We start from the raw sequence: 23,903 nt of genomic DNA on the forward strand, positions 1-23,903 counted from the left end.
CCAAACCAATTTTCAGCACAGGACCACCACTGTTAAAGGGACATTGTCTTATTCAGACTGAGATTAAAGTCAGAATGCTGACATTTTTTCTCAGAACTCTGATATTAAAGTCAGAACTCTGACCTTTTTTTCTCAGAGTTCTGAGATTTAAGTCAGAATTCTGACTTTTTTCCTCAAATTTTGACTATTTTCTAACTGACTTCTGAGCTTTAAAGTCTAAATTCTGACTTTTTTTTCTCAGAACTCTGATAATAAAGTCAGAATTCTGACATTTTTCTACCTTAATTCTGAGCTTTAAAGTCTGAATTCTGACTTTCTCAGAACTTGTGTTATTAAAGTCAGAAGTCTGGCTTTTTTGTTTTAAATTTTGTTTCCAAAAACATTCACATGTGGCCCTAATCCTGTTCCGGAGATAAACATGTGTATTCAAATGTTTTAGTATTGATGATGAAAATCATCTCAAACTGATACAAAGTCACTGGTGGTGGGGCCTGTTTCAGAAAGCAGGTTCAACAAACTCTGAGTTTTCGGGTTTCAGAACAGCTGATCAGCATTAATTCAATCAACTCTGAGTATGTTCACTCTGAGTTAAGCGTGTGCGTTGGGATTTCGATGTAAATGTCATTAATTGTGCATGTGAATGCTCTGATACGTGTTTTGATATCAACTGTATGAATGAGGAAATGAGACGGAGTGTCAGACAGCTGCTTCAGGCTCAGCAGGAGGGGAGGAGACACAGAGAAACTCACGGTTTGTTGAAGAAAGGTTCACGGAGTATGTTGCCAGGGTAACTGACTCAGAGTTAAGCTGAACCGGCTTTGTGAAACTGAAAAAAATGAGTTTCACTCATCTCAGGGTTAACTAACTCAGAGTTTTCACTTAACCTGCTTTCTGAAACGGGCCCCAGTTCTGCCACCTCCCTCCCTGCGCGCGCGCGTGTGTGTGTGTGTGTCTCTCTCCCTCTCTCTCTCTCTCTCTCTCTCTCTGGGACCCGGACTTAGTTGAGGAAAAGCGCCTGAACGTAATATTTCCTCTCTCAGGCAGGCTGACACAGACACCCACAGACACACACAGACAGGACAGAGGCAGAACAGGCGCATACGTGCCAAGGAGAAGGCGTAGACTTCCTCCGAACGTTTCCTCCGCCACCTCCGCTTTCAACACTCGAAAAGTTTTGTGGGATCTGTTGTTGTTGTTATTGTTGTTTGCTGTTGTTTTCGAGGGGAGGACTTTGCGTTTTACTTTTTCCCTCCACCACCTGGGCGCTCCGTGGATCCGGCTCCACTGTCGGGTGAGGATTCGTGGGCTTTTTCCTCCGCGGACATGGACTGGGGAACAGATCTGTGGGTAAGTTGACAGCTGACTCTGACGGAGCGGAGAAGTCATTTACACCGAATTCCTCCAACATCCCTGTGGAGCAGACACTGTCCGGCTATTGTTTTTGCCCCACTCTTGTTTTTCTCACTGTGGGCCTTCGTTAAACAGCCAATAACAGGAGTCTCTATAAAAAGTTTGCAGCCTGAGGATTTCGTAACTACTGCTGCTGCATACCTTATCATAAACAGAGAGAAAAGCAGGAAGGTTTATGGCTCTGGCCTTTTCTTTCCCTTTCTTATCTACACACTGGTGTGGGGTTAAATGTACACACCACTGGGGTGTTTTAAGGGGCCCCACCTGGGGTCCTACACCAAAAACAGCATCCAATTTTAGAAAGAAAATGGTTGAAAAACTCCATCTTCATATTATTTGCCAGTTTAAGTTTGGCTGCGCTCACTTCATTTACGTGCCAGTGTTATTTAAAGTTGTTGAACAGTGTAGTTTATTCGTTTCCCCCTTTTTTTCCTTGTAGCTTGCAACAGTATTTTACAATAAAAGATTAAAATAACACTAATAACTACTGCAGGTAAAATTAACAAGAGAGTAAAAAGAAATGGCTGCACAGAGGCAGAACACAGGGTGACACATTTATAATACTGACCCCTGCACAGAATAATGACACACAAATCTCTAAATAGAGATCACAAAACACTTATACAGATCAAGGCTGCAGGGGGAAATAAAATGCATAAATAAAGTAAAACAATGGTACACAATGGAATTAGGTGCAGAAGATTGAAATAAGTAATGAAAGGTTGCCAAATTAAGCCTCTTAATAGTCACTTTTCCACCACAGGAACTTATCTCATTTACCCGGGATTTAGAAAAAAACACCCAAATTCACCAGGAAAACCTTTCCTTGACCCCAATCTTTCATCCAAAGAAGTACAGAGTCGCAGTTAGGGATTTTTATGGCACTTTTCCACTATATAGTTCTAGCCCGGCATGGCACGGCTCGACTCTACTCAGTTTGGTATCGTTATGCATCTATAGTACCTCCTCAACATGGGCGGACTCCTCTGTTAAATGTCGAGGTTTTTCTTTCGGTTTGATTTCTGTGTTGGAAATTACCATGTGCAAAAGCAAAGAAACATAAACGAGTAGAGTCGAGCCGTGCTGGAACTGTGTAGTGGAAAAGTGCCATTAGATTACCAGGAACTTTAGAGGGGCGGGGCTGTGTGCTGAAGAACACTGATTGGTGGAAAACATTTTGTAGCTGTTTAAGCCAGTGCAGCTGCAACCCACCTTTAAACAAGACCTTTAAAAGGCTCCCCCGTATGTCATCAGCCTGATTTGAATACATTTTTCCGGAACCTTGCGGTTCGGTGGAAACGTAAATCAGGGATTCTTCTTCTTCTACTTCCAGGTGATAAAAGTTCCTGGAAATGTTGGTGGAAAAGGGGCTAATGTATATATTATTTTTTCAAGCTTGGGAAAAAAAACACAACTTCTTTAGCCAAAGAAGTCCAATGTAACAGAATGGTACGTCTTACTATAAGAGATGCAAGTTTTTGGTCTGAATTGAGAGGAAGAGTATTGCCACAATTTGCTATAAAGGGACATGGCTGCAATTCATTGTCTGTTTATTCATTTTAAAACGGCATTTTCAGATAAAATCCTTCTGCATCCAGATGTGTACACATGAAGGCCACATAGAAACGGAACAAATCTTTTGAGTTTGAGTTTGTTTTCTGTAAACATGGTGTAGTTTCAGGAAATGTGCATATAAATATTATCATTCATATTTTATTTGAGAAGTTGAAAGTGTACTTGCGTGTCACATTGCTTTAGAAGTACCATGCATGGATAACGGCTCGAGTCTCCCGCAAAACCATCCTCGACAACTCTCAAGTGCATATGCCAGACCTGTATGTGGCGCTGTCGCACTCCTACATGTGCGAATGGCATGTGCGCTGTGTACTAACTCTTTTTTTTATATTCTTTATTTGAATATATTTGAAAGGTATGATTGCAATGTGTTCGAAGACAGAACGGGGTGGGGGAGTGGCTTAGTGGTTAAGACCGGTACCCTGTGTGCGAAAGACATCACGGTCGCAATGGTTGCAAGTTCGACTCCACCCCTGGCTGATTGTACTCCATTCCATTGTAAGTCGCTTTGGATAAAAGCATCTGCTAAATAACATGTAATGTTAAGTGTAAAGAATGAAGTAAGCCAGGAAAGAAAAGTTATCATAAAATAAATAGACCCAACAAAAGAAGAGTAAGATGATGACAATGAAGCTGTTTTCAGTGGAGATAAAATATAGATACAATAAAAACTTAAGCAGATTCACCTAGACTTTTTTCTATGTAGACAACCCCAACACACCTTAAGGAAAAACCCCATCAGGAGGTGAATGTAGGCATCTGCATCTGTTTTCAAAGGTTTCCTCTTTCTGCCCGGATACACTAAAACGCAGCCCTGACGTATGCAAACAGCGTTTTCAAACTTCTTAGGTGTCGGGACTCAAAAACGTCTTTTTAAGAGTGGAGTAACGTTGACGTAGCCTCACTTGGGCTGTGGTCATTCACCCAAGTCCGTAACAGTTGGTGGGACGTTTGTGTTTTGGTGAAAAAAAGGGGAATGATGAAGAAAACAGTCATGTTTAGTCCTGTTCTCTTTTTGAAGGCCTGTACACACACAAGAACAAGTTTAGGAGAAGTTTTGAATTGTATCAGCTTGTTCTACTCATGGAACTGGCATTTTGGGAACCATAAAATGCTATTTTTGGAAAACAGGGCCCAGATTGAAAAAAAAGAAGGTCAAAATGTTATATTTCTGAAACCTCGCAGCAAAGGTTTCCTCTTTCTGCCCGGATACACTAAAACGCAGCCCTGACGTATGCAAACAGCGTTTTCAAACTTCTTAGGTGTCGGGACTCAAAAACGTCTTTTTAAGAGTGGAGTAACGTTGACGTAGCCTCACTTGGGCTGTGGTCATTCACCCAAGTCCGTAACAGTTGGTGGGACGTTTGTGTTTTGGTGAAAAAAAGGAGAATGATGAAGAAAACAGTCATGTTTAGTCCTGTTCTCTTTTTGAAGGCCTGTACACACACAAGAACAAGTTTAGGAGAAGTTTTGAATTGTATCAGCTTGTTCTACTCATGGAACTGGCATTTTGGGAACCATAAAATGCTATTTTTGGAAAACAGGGCCCAGATTGAAAAAAAAGAAGGTCAAAATGTGTTTACTTGTATAAAACTAATGATGTCATAGCCCCACCTCTCCGTCTTGTATTTGCTGTCGCTAACTTTGTCGTGGTCTTGTTTGTGTTTGTAGTTTGGGCAGAAGCTCACAAGGTTTATGCACATGCTCCACGTCTTCTTCTTTGTTTTAAGGGGTGTATTTCTGCCGCAGACAGTCCTGGCATATATATACTACAGCGTTTAGAAGAGTGTGTGTATGAAGACATTATTTGAAACAATGCCGTGTTTCTGGAAAACATTTAAAAAAAAAAACGTAGAGACAGGTGCTGAATGTTTATCTGGCCACTGGTTGGAGAACTTTTCATAAAACATTCATTGCTGTGAATGTAATCCGCTGTTAAAGGGGCCATCCTCTCAGCTATGGGTCCCCAGGCAGCCCTGACACATTTCACTCCATCCATCCGTCCTCCTTCATGCATGCCTGACTTCTACTAGTACTTCTCAGGACATAATCTACCTGGTGTAGGTTGGGAATTACCGTTATTACGTCATCAAATGTCACCTAATCAGAAGTAACTGAACTTGTAGAGTGAGAATAACACATCTGAACTTGTGAGTATCTTCCTCTTTGCTTGTTCTGCCTTGACCAGGAATGAAAACCAAAAGACATTTGATTGACGACACATAAAAGCCACGACATCCTTCTGTATGAGGAGCTGGGACTGATTAATAATCAGACCATGAATCATTTTCTGTTGAGTGTCTTGTTATTACAGAGCTCTGTTAGACGGATTAAAGAACAAATTCACGTTATTGTCAGTACAATTCTATGTTTTAGGTCAAACAGAATGTCCTGGCATGGGTCGCTTCTTTGAGTTGGTTTAATAGTTGGCAGTGAAATGAGCAAAGTGAACACATTTTCCCCAGATCCTGCTGTGATTGTGGTCAGAGCCGACATGCCTCTGAGATTATTCAGCAGTTAAACAGAGTGGGTGAGGCTGCTGGGCTGTTTGTTAATGCTGAAGCTCAGAATGATTATAACCATTGCTGTTTGTGATTTGTTCACTGCGAGCTGAGATGTTTGTTTTATCAGACATCATTGTGGTAAAACCAAAACAGAGGCTCTCTATTAATGTAAGAGTTGAAACAATTGATTAGTCACAGCAATTTTAGGTCATGCATCAACCAGTGGGGCTGCAACTGTATTTGTTGGTGACTCATCAACGATTGGTTTGGTCTGTTAATTGATGGAAACAGACCTAAGAGATTTCTTAAACTGTCTCTCTTTGTCAAACCGAAAGTGTAATTTGTGCAGCAGAACATTTGTGATAAATGCAAAAGACAACGTCGGCATGTTACTACAGTTTTATGAATCCTTGATCACCAGGCGCCCGGTCACTCAGAATCCTCGTAGGCTTGCGAGACGACTCTATAGGAAGTGATCAGTCAGGTGACACCGGAAGTTGAGGCTTCTCTCCGGGCCATCTGGTGTCACAGGTGACGTCGCTGGTGTAAGATACTTGACCAAGGTTATAATAGTTTTTGGTTTTTTTTGACTCATTTTGTTTCGTTTTCTTGGAGCGGGTTTGCTAGTTTTTATTAGTTTGTATTTTTTGTAAATGCTTAGTTTTAGTTGAGTTTTTATAGTTTTTTGTAATATGGAATATTGCCAGGTGTAAAATGCAAAAAGGTCATAATAAGTATTGTGTGTCATAAAAACCCAACAAAAGATGCACTTTTAAAAATGTATTTGGACACAATTCAGTTTTTTTTTAAACTCTAGTTTTTTCAGTTTCAGTTAACAAATATGATTTAGTTTTCGTTAACTACAATAACCTTGTGCTCGACCTACTCGTGTGCGAGAGGCAAACTCCACTGTTTAAAGCACCGCCTCTGACACCTGGTCAGTAAGGAAGAAACGGAACAAGTGGTAGCATGTGCATGTGAAACCAAAACAAATGTGATCATCACCATGCTGACAGGAAGTCAGACGTGTAACATTATGTATGCTAGGGGTGGGTCAACATGGAGAATTGTCCTTCCTCATGCAATACCATAATCAATACTCCGGGGCAAATATAGATATTTTAATTAATAAATGAAGGCACCTGCCAGTTCCACTCAATGGGTGTCGCTAATTTATGTCTCCTCATGATGTTACCTGGCTGAGGAAGAGGGAGTTTACAGTGGGATAATGGTGGAGAAAGCTACGCTAAGAGATGCTCCATTCACGTTCAGTACATAGACTTTGTGAATAAATAGAGAAATCCTCCACTTTTAATGTTTCCTTCAGTGAGACAGATATCGTGATGTATCGCTATATGATTGTCTTGCAATATATTGATTATCACAGAATCATTGTGATGTTATTGGTACCGTGGACCATGGACCAGCCCTAATGTCTGCATTGGGGTCGGCATACCAGATATTGGACTTTTTGAGTGCTTTGGCCGATAACTGATACCAGTTCTCTTCTGCAGTAAAAGTTAGATAAGATTGTTCATACTCCTGTCGCAGCAGATGCAGATGTACATTTCCTTCATTGTGCCAAATAAATAAACATTAATAAACATATAGTTGTAGACCGCACAAGCATAGAAGTCGAGGAGATAGCAGCCCATTCAGCCTACCGTTATCGGGCATAGGTCATATTAGATAATACATAATACAAGTCAGTCAGCTGATATAGATATTGTGGTGAAAATATGGTGCATCCTGACGAGAACAGCTTTCTCTGGAGGTTAAAAGTGAGGGATACCTCCAGTCAGTCCTGCTCTGCTGAATGAAATACTCTTCACCGTGTCACAATTTGTCAAATAACGAAGAATCGTTTTAGAAAAGAATATTTCTGAACTTGAACATACAAAAATAGAAAAAATATAATTAATAAAACATAGAATACACGGTTTAAAGTTTCCATATCATCATAATGTAATTCCAGCTCACATGTAGTTAAACAAGGAACATAAACTCCAGCATTTTTGAAACATTGGCAAAAAATCTGTTGATTATTTTATATTATTATAATTAATATTTTATATATAATTAATCGAGTACTTGTATGGTCCACAAAATGTTGATCAGTGTTTCCCAAACCGATTGTGAGCAGCGAACCACATCGCAAACCCCTGCTTCTGTATTTCAGTTCAGAGACTGGTCGGTGTCAGACTGAGTCAGTGCTCTGGTCATGCAGGAAGTACTGAACCATTCTGTGAACAAAGTCATTCTGAAACTGTATAGTGGAAAAAAGAGAGGAAATGGGTGTTTTAGCAAGTTCTGCTCGCTGGTATCAGAAGTGTTACTAAATTTATTAGAGCTGCATGTGCCCACCCCTCTATTCTTTGTGTACCTTTCATTAAAACAGCACATGTGTGACAATCCAGTGGCATAACTGAAACAACCACAGTTTGAGTCCTGGCCATGGGAATGTTTGTTGCTGTTGTTGCACTCTGCTCTCTGTGCCCTTGTTTCCTGTCATTGTCTAGAGACTCTAGACTGTGAACTGTCCAAAAAACACATCAACAGTGGTAGAGCACATGCACTAAGAATGGAGCCGTGTTATCCAGCATTTTTCATTTAATGATTAAATGAATATTTTTATTGAGGTCATTTGTGTTTCATTGTGAGTGAGATCCCAAGCATTACTATTTCCTGTATTTTCAATATTTGTAAAAAATAAATACTTAAAGATAAATAGTCCCATTTTACTAAATGACCACATAGACGATGTTCTTTCTGTTGATTGGTCTCTTTCGCCGGGATTGATATGAAGTAAAGTCTGACTTTGAGCAGCCAGGATCAGTGAACACGGCTGTGTTTCGTCACACAGAGGGGTGGGACCAGTTGAGTCCATCTGGCTGCAGAGTCTGGACAGACCCCCTGGGACTGTCAGTGGTAGGGCGGAGGTTTGCACTGAGCTAATGATTATCTCATTCCTGAACACTCTCTGTGTTAGGATCACCATTTCCTCCTCTTGTACATACATGCAGATATTTATTTCACAAAAGTACTGGCTTGTAGCAACTGAAGTGGGAAACGTGAGCGTACGTAGACGGATTCTTAAAACCCACCATCAAGATCAACATGTTGTTTCTCGGTCACATGATGTTTCTCTTTCCTGGTGCAGGAAAGTGACAAACTGCCCGTTGTTTGACTCGCATCGTCCTCCCCATATGTTTTCTCATCCTGTTCCTTCCTCCTCCACCTCCTCCTCTTCCTCCTGCTCCTGCTCCTGCTCCTGCTCTTATATCCAGGACATTTGCTAACTGTGTTAATGTTGGATCTGAATTAAGGTCCCTTCTCCTCTGAGGACGCAATATCTGTGTCTCTGGCTCAGTGTAGCCTACACACACACACACACACACACGTACAACCCCCCCGGACAGCCTCAGAAATGAGGTTCTGCCTCATTCAGACCTGGTTTTGGTCTCCATGAGGACCACTGGACACCAGTCCTGACTAGGTCAGAGGTCAGAAAAGGTCCTTTAAGAGGTAACAAACACACAAGTAAACACACACGGCGTAGACCTAGTCCAGTCTAACTGTGTATTTCACAAGAGACACAACAGAACCGCCCTGTTATTAGTGTGTCCACACTCTTCTGGGTCCTCTCTGTTCAGATTTGTGCTCACATTTTACTGTGAGGTCTTTGCTGTGAGCGTCAGGACTGTGTGTATGTGTAAGTCTGTGTGGACAGAGAGGACAAATGTTACCTGCTCAACCGGTTCCTCTGTGTTTGTGTGTGTGTGTGTGTGTGTGTGTGTGTGTGTCTGTATTTGTTACCCGTTAAGGACCTTGTCAGGAAAAGTAGTCCTCATGGAGACCAAAACCTAACAAGGCAGATCCTCATTTCTGAGGAACTGGATATATTTAGGGCTAAGGATTTGAATTGTGGTGAGATTAAACTGGGGTGGGTTGTGGTTAAGGTTAGGGATAAGGCCTTGTTTAGGCCGTCCAAATGAATGGAAGTCACTGCAGTGTCCTAAGAAGACTAGCTGTGCAAACCGCTCTGTGCGTGTGTGTTTTGAAGGCATGAATGTCTGTAAAAAGGAATGTTGAAAGCAGAGTAGTGCCTGCCCTGTATTCACTTTTATTCTATACTGCACCTTTGTGTTCTTTACCTGTGTGAGAGATAGAGAGAAGGGAGGAGACTCTGTGGGCGTGTGTTTGTGTGCGGAGTTCTTTGAAGACTTTCTATTTGTGGCAAATCCACTCATGAAAATGGAATTCCTACTCTACTACTATGTTTTTTTTTGTTTTTTTTTATCTCATAGGATAACATTGTGATGTTTAACCCTTTAACAACGAAGCCTCAAAATGTTTTTCCTATTTTAACCATAAAAGGGCCAGAAAATGTCCTGTGAGTAAGTGCTATTTGCCCATTTTTTTCAGAATAACTTTTAATATCTGGCAGTTATTTACAATTTACTGCATGTTAAAATAGTGTATTAACAATTTAAAATGAAGAAAAACAAAGTTTTATTTAAACAAACAAACAAACAAAAACACTGTAGTTGTACATGAACACCAGATTCTGCAAAATAAAAAACAATTTAAAAAAAGTTTTTGTCTCAATGTCCAAAGACAGGCCAAAAAATAAATGGAAACTGTGTACAGGTGTTTTTCCCACTTTTCCCCTCTCTGGTGACAAATATGCTGCTTCGCTGATTGCCTTGTTTATTTACTGCAAAGCACTCTGATAGAAAGCACTTTAAAAAGTAAATGTATTATTATAATAATGATAATAATAATAATAATAGTAATAATACTAAGTGTGGCTGTATGCGGCTCTGACTGTGTTGACACTTGAACAATAGCATGACTCTGGCTCTCTTAAACCTGGTAAAACCTGTGTTTGTCCTACAACATCATGTCAACAAATAACTGCTGCTTTTGTGCCAGGTATATTTAATTACATACATATGTTGTACGAGTTAAACCGATTGACAGGAAGTTGCGGGAATATCTAAACAACAATGCCAACTTCGACTCCTCCATGACTTCGACCATACCCGTCTTTTTTTCTTTGATTTCTCAGAGCAGATAGCTGCACTATCAACAGCAACAGTGAAGAACCGTCTGTCGTCCATGTTTGTTTACCCTTCTCAGTGTCGCTCTTGTGTGATGCGTTCCGTTGGTTTGACAAATCATGTCGTCTTCTGTCATCAGACGCAGTCGTTAAATGTGTGATCCCCAGTCTTACAAACAACATAAAACAATCTGCTGAAACCATTGGGTTAGTGTGAACTCTTAGGTCTTTTCAAAATCAGTAAAGACTGTGAATATTGTGCAGTGTGTCCGCAGCTTTACTGATGGAATCAGCAGTAGATTATTAACTCCTGTGTGTTGTGATGCAAAATCACTGATTTTGTGTGTGGGCTTTGGTGCCAGGAGTGAGCTGTTGAAAGCAAGACCATAGACAAAACCATATTTGTCCACTTCTAGTCTATTCCCATTGCAGACAAATGCCATGTGTTTTTTTTGTGTGTTTTTATTGACACGGCTTGTGTAAATGTTTTTGGCCATTTTACCATTTTAATTTTAGTTTCCGCATTAATCCTAATCTAACCACCCTTGACAATCGATTAAAAATGCTGGAGCAAAGAATGTGTCTCTATTCAAACCTTCAGCTTACACAGGTTTGCTGTGACTTGTCAGACTTGTTAGCAGAGGCCCCCTGTGTTTGTGTGCACACACAAGTTTGTAAACCATATGTTCTTTCTCTTTTAGGACCAGTATGATGTCATTGATAAGCATACGCAGTCAGGCCTGGACCTGGTGGAGCGTTACATTAAGTTTGTGAAGGAACGGACGGAGATAGAACAGAGCTACGCCAAGCAACTCAGGTTTGCCCGGGAATTCTTTCTGCATGTTTATTAGGGTTGTGAGAGAAAATATTGATGCAGTTTTTTGTCCTGACTCATGAAATATGATTTATCGATATTCTGACGCTAAATATAGATATTTTTAGATTTACCCACTCACCAGGTTGATGTAACTCCTCCAGTCCTGTGCAAAGGACATTTTTCAGTGGCCCGGAAGTGCAAACATTATTACTTTTTACAAATCCCAAAACAAATTTACAAAAGCCAATTTAAAAAAAAATTTGACAGTAAGACCCATAATATAGTATTACTATATATTATATTATATTATATTACTATATAATATACTATTATATTAACATGTAAACTGCCAAGACAAGACTTGTTGAATGACATTCAAACATTTGTTTTGTTTATTTTATATCATCAACTATCATCAGTTATGGCAAAAGTTTGACATAAGAAGTTGTAAAAAGACGCAGTAAGTGGCTCTTATTTTGAAAACCAGGTTGAAAGGAAGCGGTAATAGATAAGATTTGCTGATTTATAAAAAACAAACAAACAAAAAACGTCTGGTTAGCTGGTGACTGGTTCATGTCTGTTTGGTTTATAGCAGAACAGCATCCATGAAATTTGTAAAGTGTTTCACATTTTGTAATAATGGTTTGCACTTCCAGGCCACTGTACATTTTGAAGGCATAGATTATTAACTTTGATTAACATATAATAGAATCATGGATGTTATTGTGTATTCATGTGTTTGTGCTTTTAACTGTCTCAACAGGAGTCTGTCAAAGAAATATGCCAAACGAGGGAGCAAAGACGAACAAGACTGCAAGTAAGAGACCAAAGAAATGTCCACTTTCAATTAACTGGAATTTGCACTAATTTGGATGTTATTAGTGCAAATGCTCAGTTGTTGTAAACCTGATGAGCCACTGTCTCACGTTTATTTATTTATTTATTTATTTATTTATATGTATATATATATACATACATACTTATATACAGATATTTCAGCGGAATAACTATACATATATGTATATATGTGTGTATATATATATATATATATATATATACATACATATGTGTATATATATATATATATATACATGTGTGTATATATATATATATATATATATATATGTATATATATATATATATACAGAATACAGTCTATTCAACATTTGGTATATTATTATAATTGATGAATACTTTATTGTAAAACATTTAATTAAATTATGGAGCCCTTCTTTGACTGAACTGCTGGTTGTTCCTGGTTCACTAGATGATTTGGTTAATCATCTCATTTCTCCTGCTGCAGATTCAGCAATTACGCGTCATTCCAGGAGATCCTGAACGAGCTGAACGATTTCGCCGGCCAACGGGAGCTCATCGCTGAAAACATGATGACCGGCATCTGTGTCGAACTCACCAAGTATCTGCAGGACCTCAAACAAGAACGGAAAACAGTGAGAGACAGAGGGGGAGGAGGAGGAGGAGGAGGAGGAGGAGGAGGAGGAGGGAGGAAAGAGAAATGGGAGGATTGTAGGAAGTGGGAGTTTGGCAGATAACTGTTTTTTTTTATTATTATTATTATTAGGTTCTGGTGTGTTTTCTCCTCAAACTGCAGCACATTCACTGTGACCTCTTCTTTTCTCAGCACCTGTCAGATTCAAAAAAGGCCCAGCAGACTTTAGGGGACAGCTTTAAACAACTAGAAAGCGTGAGTCACCTGTTGATGCTGCTGTTTTCCTACAGACCTTTTTTGCACATAGATTAGATAGATTTTGTTGTAAATCTATATTTTATTTTATATTATTAGTCTATCATTTCACACTGGAAGCTTGTGCGATGCCTTAAGGCTGCTAGTCACACATGTTAACTTGTTCAATTCAATTTTATTCGTATAGCGCCCAACAGCTCACACAATGAGCAAGCTCTGCTGCTGCTGCCACCGCCACCGCCATGCACCGCACACGCATCCAGTGTGAAACCAGCCGGTCACTTTCTCACTGAGAGTTACATTTGTGGAATCAATTCCCTCAGGACTAATGTTTTCATTCATGTCTATTAAGAAGAATGTGTGTGTGTGTGTTTGTGTTTGTGCCCTGCAGACTAAGAAGCGCTTTGCCAAAGAATGGGCAGAAGCAGATAAGGCCACACAACAAGCAGACAAAACGGAAAGCGACCTCAATGCCACAAAGCTGGATGTGGAGAAAGTAAAGAAACACATTGAGGAATGAATGTTTTAACACTGATTTTGAGACTGTGTAAAAATACTCTACTGTTGTCTCGCTTCTGCATTTCTCCCTCTTTGCATTTTGTTTTGCATCTCTTCCCCTCTCTCTCCCTCGTCTGCATCCTTTGATCTTCCCCTCCCTTTCCTTTCCATCCACTCCATCTGTCCTTCACTCTCAAGGCCAGGCAGCATGCCCATGCCCGCGTGCACACGGCGGAGGAGTGTAGGAACGACTACGCGTCGCAGCTGCAGAAATACAACAAGGAACAAAACTACTTCTACTACACAGAGACACCGCAGATCTTCAATGTGAGAAAGTGACACACAGTGTTCGGCCAAACAAACTTAGTTTCTCCAGAATCTTCTCTTCGTCTTCTGGATTGGGGTGTGACATTAGATGAGGTTGTCTTGTGTCTGTGTGGTGAACAGAAACTGCAGGACATGGATGAGCGGAGGATCCGGCGACTGGCGGAGGGCTACTGTCAGTTTTCAGACATTGAAAAGAACGTGCTGCCCATCATCTCCAAGTGTTTGGAGGGAATCTCTGCGGCGGGCACGAAAATCAATGAGAAACAGGTAAATGTTGTGAGTTTGCAGGGCTATAAATCCATCTCTCTGTGCTTATGCCCACATGATGAAGAAGAATTATTGACATTCAATTGCACATTGTTACAAACAGAGGTTTCTTCTACTCAAACCTCCCATTCCCAAGTGCTTTGGGCAACTACAGAAGCCTTCACATACCAAAAAGGATGCCATTTTTCTAGCTGGTGTGCTTGTTTGGGCTGCTGTAGAAACATGGCAACACAAGATGATCTTTAAGCACAAAAAAATGCATATTTTAAGGCTGCAAAAACCAAACAATTTTGTATTTTTAAGTGATTTTACACTTTTTCAAACATACCTATGGATTGTATATTCAGTGTCTACCATTAAACCCTCATAAATGTTGCACACTGGATTCAAAACCGTCCAAAACCTCATGGAGCAGAGTTCCCAAATTGCGGAAATAAGGAGCTGCACTTATGCCCAGCATTACTCATGTGTGTGTGTGTGTGTTCATGCACATGCGATTTGAATCGTTCTCGCGTGTGGGAGATGGAGAGCAGGCGTGTCAGCAGGCGGAGATGGAAAGTGAAAGTGTGTCTCCTGTGAGCAGCAGCAAAGCCTCAGTGTCAGAAAAGCTCTGTGCCACACTTTTAAAACAACTCTCACATGTGCAAATAAATTAAACTGAAACACAATGTGACTTCGGAAAAAATACTGTTGATCAATCAGTTTGGAAGTGAAATAAAAAACATACTTAATATGGACCTAAAAACTGTTGTGAATTGCAAAATAATAGAATTTTTCTGCAATTATTTGCAATCAAAACCAATTGATCACTTAACTTCTGTAATTTATACACTTTGTTTACTTTGTGTTGCAGTTTTTATAAATAATAGACTACTGTGGACATGGGTGCAAGTTGCATAACCCATGTTGTCTTCATAACAGATATTTATAACCTGGATTGTGTCCACATTCTCTTTTATGCTCCTATTGCTTATAAAACATTGGCTCACACAGTTGAATTCTGACTGTATCTGTTGCTGCGATGTGAGTGAGTGTCCCTCTCTGTGTTTTGTGTCCTCTCAGGACTCAATCCTGTTCATAGAGCAGCATAAGTCCGGTTTTGAACGACCCGGAGATGTGGATTTTGAAGATTATACCCAGGGAATCAAACCAGCAACCTCTGACTCTAGCCTCCACCCGCCCAAAGTGCGCACCAAGCTCTGGCCTTTCAGCAAGAAGCACAAGGTGAACACACCTCCGTTTAACTTTGACTATGAAGTGCAGCGTGTCATAGACAAGATCCCCGTGGCCTCTCCCCTCCCTGTTACTGCTTTGCTTTCATTTGACAACCTGAATATCCCGACTGTCCTGTTTGGATCCTGTTCTCCAGCTGTGGTTCGATCTATCTGGGCTAACACGTTGCGTTCTGGCTAAATCTTCCTATGTATCTCAACCATATAACCATATAAACCAATTAATTAAGTTTACCTTAAAATACTTACCTTAACCCTATTAAACAACCTTAATTAGTTCATTAATGTATTTGTTTTATTACATTAGTTAAACAGGGACAGTGCACATTGACAAACATTTGTGCAAGTGTGCCATAGTAATCACCGAACAAAACAAAACAAAAACAACCCAGAATATTACATTTAAATAACAAAACTATACAATATTACTCAAGTATGCAGAAGAGTATACAATAGACAGAAATGAATGTTAATAGAAGCATAATTCAGGAAGGACTATTACATTCACAGGTACTAAAAACATTGATTAAACATTAATGAAAACACTAATTAGAAAATTAGAAACCACAAGAGAAAATGAATGCACAGGATGTAAAAGACATAAACAATCCGACATAATAATAAGGTACAGTGAATGCAGTTGAATGCAGTTCAATTAAATTAAATCGACACAAAACCTAAATCCGAATGTTTTTATGTCTAAGTGCTGTGCAGCCTGTCCTGAAGACAAGCTGTTTGTCGTTCATCCGTATTCTCGAGACGTCAGGGAACTTCATCAAGGATGAGTCAGTGGCCAAGGTCACTGTGACCATACGAACTACATTTTGGCCTTAACCCAAGAAATCATTAAAGATGAGGTGTAGCACACGGTGTAGTAAAAGAAAAGAGTCAAAGGTCAACTTAACTGTGGCAAAGCAGCGTCTGCTGTGATTGGTCAGTCACTTCGAGCTCGTGATCAGCTGTAAAAACCACTGTAGTCATGGTAACAATGATTGGTTGTGCTTTGCCAACTAAAGCCTGATTTATCACGTTTAATGTATTGAGGGATAGAATTTGGCAGAATGTCATGATATGTCTCCGTTTCGACGTTCTCCCTGTTGCTCTCTTAACACAATGACCATGGATCTTAAGAGTAAACTGGAGGTATGTGGCCAAACAGAAAATACAGAAACGGCGCTTATCTTTTTCAGTTATCAAACATACAAAGCGACGGGGGTACTGTGTATGTCAGATTTGAGGCTGAACTTCGTGGTAGGCAGCAGTGTTTCTTTGCTGCAGATGTTGGCCTTTGTGAACAAGTGGCATCCAGTTGTGACATCAACCATAAGAATCTGTACTCTTGTTTTGAAGATTCATGATTTGGCCTGCAGCGTGTTGAGGTTACCTGCAACCAGGTTACTATTGGAGGATACCACTAGCTTTCAATCACACTGGTGTCACATTGTGTGCTTACTTCTTACCCAGCAAACTGGCTGACTACATGCACTTTTTATATACAGCCTGTGTTGAAAGTCTGCAGATATTTCACATGCACAGTAAAGTTTATATGAGATACTGAAGGAAAGAGGGAAAAATGCAAAAACACAACATAGGGTCAAAACACTTAGAAGACGAGGTGTCGTGTTACGGCTGACTGTGGATAAACCTGTTTTTTTCTGGTTTGAAGACGTGACAAACCACTCCAGGTAAATGTTCAAGCACGAACTGAAGAACTTGCTTAAAAAAGTTGAGTCAGATCCATATGAAGAGCAGAGCACAGATGTTTCTTATCTTTCTGCAGGACTGACACAGTGATAGCCTCTTAATAATGCTTTGAAACAAACACACACACATAAAACACGGCACACATTCCATTCATGTCTTACTCCACCACCCTGTTGCCCTCAGGGGCCAATTCTAATTCCAGTCTGCTGCACAGACTTGCCCCAATACACTGCTTTATCTCTTCAAAGCTTTATCTGCTGTTTTATAAAAAAAAAAAAAGAACTTCTTCTTCTCTTCTCCTCCAGTGTCATTTCTTTCTTCCTCTGCTTTCTGTTCCTCCACCTTGTCTTTTTTTCTTCTCCCCACTTTAGTTCAGCCCTCCATCTTTCTCTCCCCCGTCCCCTTTCCCACTCTGCAGCCCCTCTCTCTCCCTCCCCCTCTCCAAGCTGCAGCACTCCCCCCTCTCTCTCTCTCTGAGGGAGTTCAATCGCTCTGTCAAACCTCGGATTTCCACGTTAAAAATATTACGCAGAACTTGCTTGGTGAGTGACCGTCCCACCCTTGCTGACTCGCTGTCGTGTTTACGTCCAGCTCACCGATGCATTATTGTGCAAATGTTTTATTTATTTTGACAGTCTTGCTCTGCTGCCCATGCGCTCGTAAAACAAAGTTAACATCCTGTTTTTGTGAAGTGTCTCACCCGTGTTTGTTGAACACCCACTGTATCTCACCCTGTCTCCATTTCTCTCTGTCCAGATATCTCATGCTGAAAAGCACATGGTAACACTCGTTATTGTTACATATAGAGGGTGAACTTCAAAGGTGCTTATGTAACAGTGTCCTGGTGCTGGATTCCCTTTTTTAACGAGTAATAATGTGTAAAGAGTAACTCCACACTAGACTGTGCTGCACTGACCTCTGAGGGTGGAAATATGCAAATGTTCCTTCATGCAACACCATTGTCATAAAATCATTTGTTTCTGATCAATAAATGATTTAATAGATCTTGGTGGGGGGACATTTGGTCACAGACAAACATCAGTGGTTCCTAAACCTTTAATACCAAGTACCACCAGAGACAATATTAAGCTCTCAAAGAAACACCATTATCGCCAATCGCCACATATATTTCAGACACTATAGTGAAATTAGATGAAGATGTTAGATGTTATTTTTTTTATTTTCTATACACGCTGGTTTGGTCCTCCCAAGTAACACCAGAGGAAGCCTGCGTAGTTGGCCGTTATTTCCAAAATCCAAAAAGATAGCTTTCCTTATCCCTGTACCCATACCCAACCCTCACTCACATCCTGTAATTGGCTTTAAATTTGCCACTTTGTCCAATTAAAATATTTGTATAAAATCAACAGTGGTACCTGTATGTCTGTCCTTCTTTACATGTCATTTATATATACCTAAGTTGCTGCGTGTGAAGTTTCATACAGTTTTTAGATGGGCTAACACACTGTTATTCTTTTAATTAGCGACTTTGTCCAATTCTAATATTTATACTTTGTAATACCAGCAGAAAGACATTTTGGTTTTTCCAACTATTATTTATTGAATCTTCATTTATCTGACACCTATTTTGACATAAGAGGTCCTCGTGAGGTTCAATAAAAGCTAACAGTTAAGCTATCTTCCTTTAAATTCAGGTCTGTCGAGACAAAAAGGTAAATTCTTGTGTCAAAGGGAAAACAATTCACATGGTAAAGAAATCCATTGTTTTCTTTAAAATATACCTAAGTAGTTGGTGGCCGTGCAAGCAATATTGAATTGTCTGGGTGCAGTTACTCTTTAATTTTTTAAATCAAATGCATTTTCTCCGCTGGCACCTCAGGGAGTTAATAATCAATAATAATCATTATATCAAACCAAAAAATCTTACTCTGTGATGCCATACCACGTCATTTAGAAATAATGTGTTTTAAAACTTAAATAATTCATGCAAATAATCCAGCTTTAGAAGGTCGGGGTGAAAAAAACTAATAATCAACTTAAAGCACCTCTTCTCTTTATTTAACAATTGAAAATTTGAATCAAACTTTCCTAAATGGACATTGTTATGGCATCACATGAGAAATGGGTCTTAAATTGTCTCTTTCTAATTGAGATGTTCAAATAATGCAATATTTTCTGATGTTTATGGTTCACATTTCTCACCATCTTTGATCAAAGTCCCTTTTCACAGAATACAATCTTCATATTAATGTGATCTATGTCACCTTTGAATCAGACTGTAGATGTTGTATAAGCAGCAAGAAGGAGAGACTGAGGAGTGACATCTGGTGGTGAGAGTTGTTTTCAGGACAGGATGTTCAGGTCACTTAATTGTCTGCATGTGTTCTGTGTGTGTTTGTGTGTGTTTGTGTGTGTTTGTGTAGCCGCCGGCTGCAGAAGATTTCTCTCACCTTCCTCCAGAGCAGAGGAAGAAGAGGCTGCAAGCGAAGATTGATGAAATCACCAAGGAGCTGCAGAAGTTGCAGGATCAAAGGTGACAACATAACCAACAATTATCACAACTATCTGTGGAAAAAACCCCACACATTTTTAACACTTTAACCCAACAGCTCATCAGACTTTTTGCCACTCACATTCTTCTCAATCTCGGCGGAACCAAGCTTGCTAATCTCTTGGTGACCTGTATGCAGATTAGTTGAAATAGGAATTAACTGTAATTGGTCAGAGTCTCCCTATCAGGACAGGATTTGCAAAAGCTGTTCGCAGAGCCCAGAGGAGGTGCATACGTGTTTTTCTCCCTCTCTCAGATCACTTTACTTACATTTAATAGATTGTTATGGAAATATTGATCAATAATGTAAATTATAAATTCTTCCTAAAGCACATGCTGTAGTTGGTCAGGTCTCTTTAGCAATTCGGTGGACCCCTCCCCACCTTATCAGCAGTGCTGCACTGGAGAGAGAAGCTTCCTCAATGAGTGCTTTCATGTCCAGAGTAATAATACTTTTCTTCCCTGCTTTGACCTCAGTGACGCACTGGAGAAGATGAAGGGTGTGTACGAGCAGAATCCACCGATGGGAGACCCATCCAGTCTGGAGCCTCAGATCACAGAGACTGCCCAGAACATAGGGCGTCTGAAGGGGGAGCTAGCCAAATATGAGGTTAACACACACACACACACACGTGCACATAGATGACAGATTACATTTTAAGCTGCAGGTATGTTACCAGCTACACTCAGCTACATTTACATGCAAAGTGTAATTGAGCTAAGGCCATAGTCCGACTAAGACGGGCAACTGGACAACTTACCGAGTCCAAATATACATGCGGACGAGAATATCGATGAATTGACTGTGTCAACTGACTTGTTGTCATTACAGTCATGGCTGTCAGAAGCAGTGGGAGGAGAGGAATCTTCCAACACCATCAACAATAATACTCAACATGGGTAAGGGCTCGATTTAATGGGATAGTTTGACATTTTGCAAAATGCTCCCATTCATTTTCTTGCCGAAAGTTAAACGAGAACACCGCTGTCTTGTTAACCAAATTTACCAAAATACTAAAATTACTGAAAATGATACTTATTTTGACACAGTGCTTTTTTTCCTCCCCCATTATCACGTCCGTATGTGGACTAGAGAATGATCTGATTAGATATGGGTGGCCTCTCGAGCACAGCATTTCTTTTTAAGTCAACAAGTGCATGTTACACGAGTCTACCCACCTGGTGGCGGTGATGAGTAACTTCAGTTTAAGTGATCTGGTCGTGTACATGCTCACTCACTGGGACACTGTAAAATGAAGCCAGTGTTTACAAAACAACTTGTTTTTATATGAAACACTGTGACACTAGACCTCTATCACAGATTCTGTGGTGTATGTTAAATCAGCGTAACCAGGTATTATATTTGTGTGATGCAATAAATGTTTCTGCCTATATATGTATCTCCAGTGTCGTAGCAGCCAACCAGGGCCATAACATCTACTCAGAGTTTGACGATGAGTTTGACGACATAGAGAATCCTATTGGCCAGTGCACGGCTCTATACACCTTTGACGGTATATTTTAATATTCATCAAATTTCACTTTATAATAAATAGATCTTTTTTTGGTTTAGTTTTTTGTAAATATATGTGTGTGTGTGTGTTTGTATGCAGGCAACAGCGAGGGCACCATCTCTGTCACAGAAGGAGAGATGCTGAGTGTAATGGAGGAGGATAAAGGAGACGGCTGGATGAGAGTCCTTAGAGCGAGTGGAGAGGAGGGATATATACCTTCATCATATGTCAAAGTCAATCTGTAGTACACACACACATACACTTAAAGCTTGTGATGGCAAAAGGTGAATACAAAGTCCATATTATAATTGGAGCCCTGCTCCACCTCTTTATTCTCAGCCTGTGACATGCATAGCTCGATTGAAAAGCTTGTTATAGAGGCATAAATGGCAGATCACACACTCCCCGACTCTGCTGTGCTGTGGCAGGAGAGGCCGTCTCTGAACACAGACTGTCACACCTGTCACGTCTCGATGGATTTCAGCTTCTTTGAAACCAAACTTTTGAATGTATACCTGAACTTTTAGTCATAGGGACTCGTGTAACATGCTCTGCATCTCAGTAGCCTCGCACTACACTTTTCTTTCATCAATGTATCCACCCACTTCACTTTCCCGCTGCCGTTTCTAATAACCTGCTGATCTTTCACTTTTTGCAACTCCAGTTTTCTGCTAAAACCTCTCTCCTGACACGATAATGTGATTTTTTTTTTTTTTTTTTTTTATCAGTATGATGTGATGTTTAATGAGTTATAACTGGATGAAAACCACTACTCTATAGAGAGTGCACTAAATACATATATCTCTCAGTGGACTGTCACAGTAATGGATAGGTTTACATTTTTTGTATGTTTTAAAACAATAGCAAGGTGCCTATATGAATAATAAAGGGACAGTATGTCACAGTGTGTGAGGTACTTGCATAGTGCATAATGCATAGTCAGTGTGTTACATAGAGTAGACAGAAGGAGACGGGAGAATTACATGAAACTGTGTTGTAGGTCTGTGAAAGTGTGCTCAACTGGGAAAAAACCATATAAATAATATATAATATAAAAAACAGTAATATTTTTTAAATGAACTCTATATTTTGAATATCTTCAGCTGTTTGCCATTTCTCTGTCATACTTATTACCTGGACAGCTGATGTGCTGTAATACAGCCTCAGCAAAAATGTAGTGACAAAGGAAAGGAACACCTGTCATGGTAAACGGCTGCAGATACACAAAATATAGTGCAGTTAGAATGTCATTTATTTCAGTTAGGCCTTTTCTTTTTAACAAGGTAACAACACATTTTCTCTCCTGTCCCTGTTCACATTAAATCAATGCATAAATGCATATCCTGGTGCTCCTGTCTCCTAGCGTGCTAAACGCTGTTTACTGTATGTAACTCATTGACTGTGCATAAGTACCTCACGCTTCCCTTAAAAACAGTACATGTTTGCTGTTTACACTGAGTCTGGAGAGATCCTTTACTAATGCGCTCCCTTATTAATCTTACAATAATCCTTTCTCAGTGCAAAAGCTGAAGCTAATATGATGCGTCAGCTGTCCGAGTCACACTTATCAAAACGTGTTCTTTCTTAATATCACTCCACTGTGACTCAGCACCTGAAACCCGATGGTAACTTCAAATATTCTTTGGACGTTATGTTGACAATGTGAATTTTAAGCGGTTTCCCATATTATCTCTAACTTATAAAGTATGTTAGGAAGGAATCTCTCAGCAGCAAGTATGAACACAGCAGTTTTTGACATACAAAACATGTGGGCATGCAATGTTTTGTTGTTTTTTTTGGGTTTTTTAAGGGGGGCAAATTTTACTTATATCTATATTTGATATATATAAGTTTCACCACTACAGCAAAAATATTTGCACGTTTGCAAATCTTTTTTTCCCTTCAATTTAAAAGCACAGTGGTTGAAACGGTCCAAATTCAAATGCAGAATTTTAGAATTCCTGTGATTGCTTCATTGCTTCATCATAAAGCACTGACATTGTGTAACTCAGAGGTAGACAGTAGGCAGAAGTTGACGCACTCTTGTGTCAGCGCAGTCTCTAGTGGTGCGTTGACTATTTTTACTTGCCCATGATTTGGTTTTATTAAGCTCAACTACCTGTTTTTACATTTTTATCCTGTCGATCTTACTCTGCCACTTTATAAATCCTCTGCAATGACGGCCAGTAATAAAAAAAACAACCCACTTTGACTTTGTTCTGATTTAAAATTCAAATTAACTACACTTAAAAAGATCTAAATCCAAATTTAAAAGGAAATAAACTCAGCTTCTCACTGCTACAAGTCATGAATGGTAAAACATGTGAGAAATTTAAAATGCTTTTGACAACATAATAAAATACTAGATGATCATTTGTGGTTTATCCACATGAAAAGTTAGAATAAATACACTAGTACATGTGCTCATTAAGCCTTATTGTGAAAACTCAAATTGATTAATAAAAGTTTAACTGCTGGACACAATATGTCTCCTACTTCACTGAAAAGTCAGATTTCAGTGTCTGATTTTGAACAATTGAAACAATTGAAAGTCAAACATACAGGAGAGGTAACATTTAGCAATGCGAGTTTTGAGTAGAGACTTGAGGCTAAAGACGAGGTTTACCCATCTCTTTCTGCACCATTCTGTCCTGCACGTGGAGGTAATATTGTACAATCCACTTTTAAAAAGAAAGCATATGTATTTACATGTATCATTTCAGTCATAAATTGGGGGAAAGAAAAATCCTAATTGCTGGTGTGTGTGTTTTTGTTC

The 23,903-nt window shown here is 39.7% G+C and overlaps 1 protein-coding gene across 2 annotated transcripts; it reads left to right on the plus strand.

Moving 5' to 3' along the window:
- Window positions 1-973: 973 nt before the first annotated feature.
- On the plus strand, window positions 974-23,879 carry LOC131467440 (cdc42-interacting protein 4 homolog). Of its 2 annotated transcripts, XM_058641355.1 has the most exons (15): window positions 974-1,347; window positions 11,253-11,368; window positions 12,132-12,185; window positions 12,672-12,819; window positions 13,011-13,073; window positions 13,465-13,569; window positions 13,770-13,898; window positions 14,019-14,165; window positions 15,228-15,389; window positions 17,858-17,881; window positions 19,486-19,595; window positions 20,091-20,223; window positions 20,446-20,513; window positions 21,021-21,127; window positions 21,227-23,879. In XM_058641355.1, exons 1-15 carry the CDS (start codon window positions 1,324-1,326, stop codon window positions 21,370-21,372), a joined length of 1,536 nt encoding a protein of 511 aa, XP_058497338.1. In that variant the 5' UTR covers window positions 974-1,323; the 3' UTR covers window positions 21,373-23,879. The 2 variants fall into 2 exon arrangements, with proteins under 2 accessions (XP_058497338.1, XP_058497339.1); XM_058641356.1 differs by lacking the exon at window positions 17,858-17,881.
- The last annotated feature ends 24 nt before the right edge of the window (window positions 23,880-23,903 follow it).

This window comes from Solea solea, chromosome 10, assembly GCF_958295425.1.
Source record: "Solea solea chromosome 10, fSolSol10.1, whole genome shotgun sequence".
In the NCBI taxonomy this organism is placed as follows: Eukaryota; Metazoa; Chordata; class Actinopteri; order Pleuronectiformes; family Soleidae; genus Solea; species Solea solea.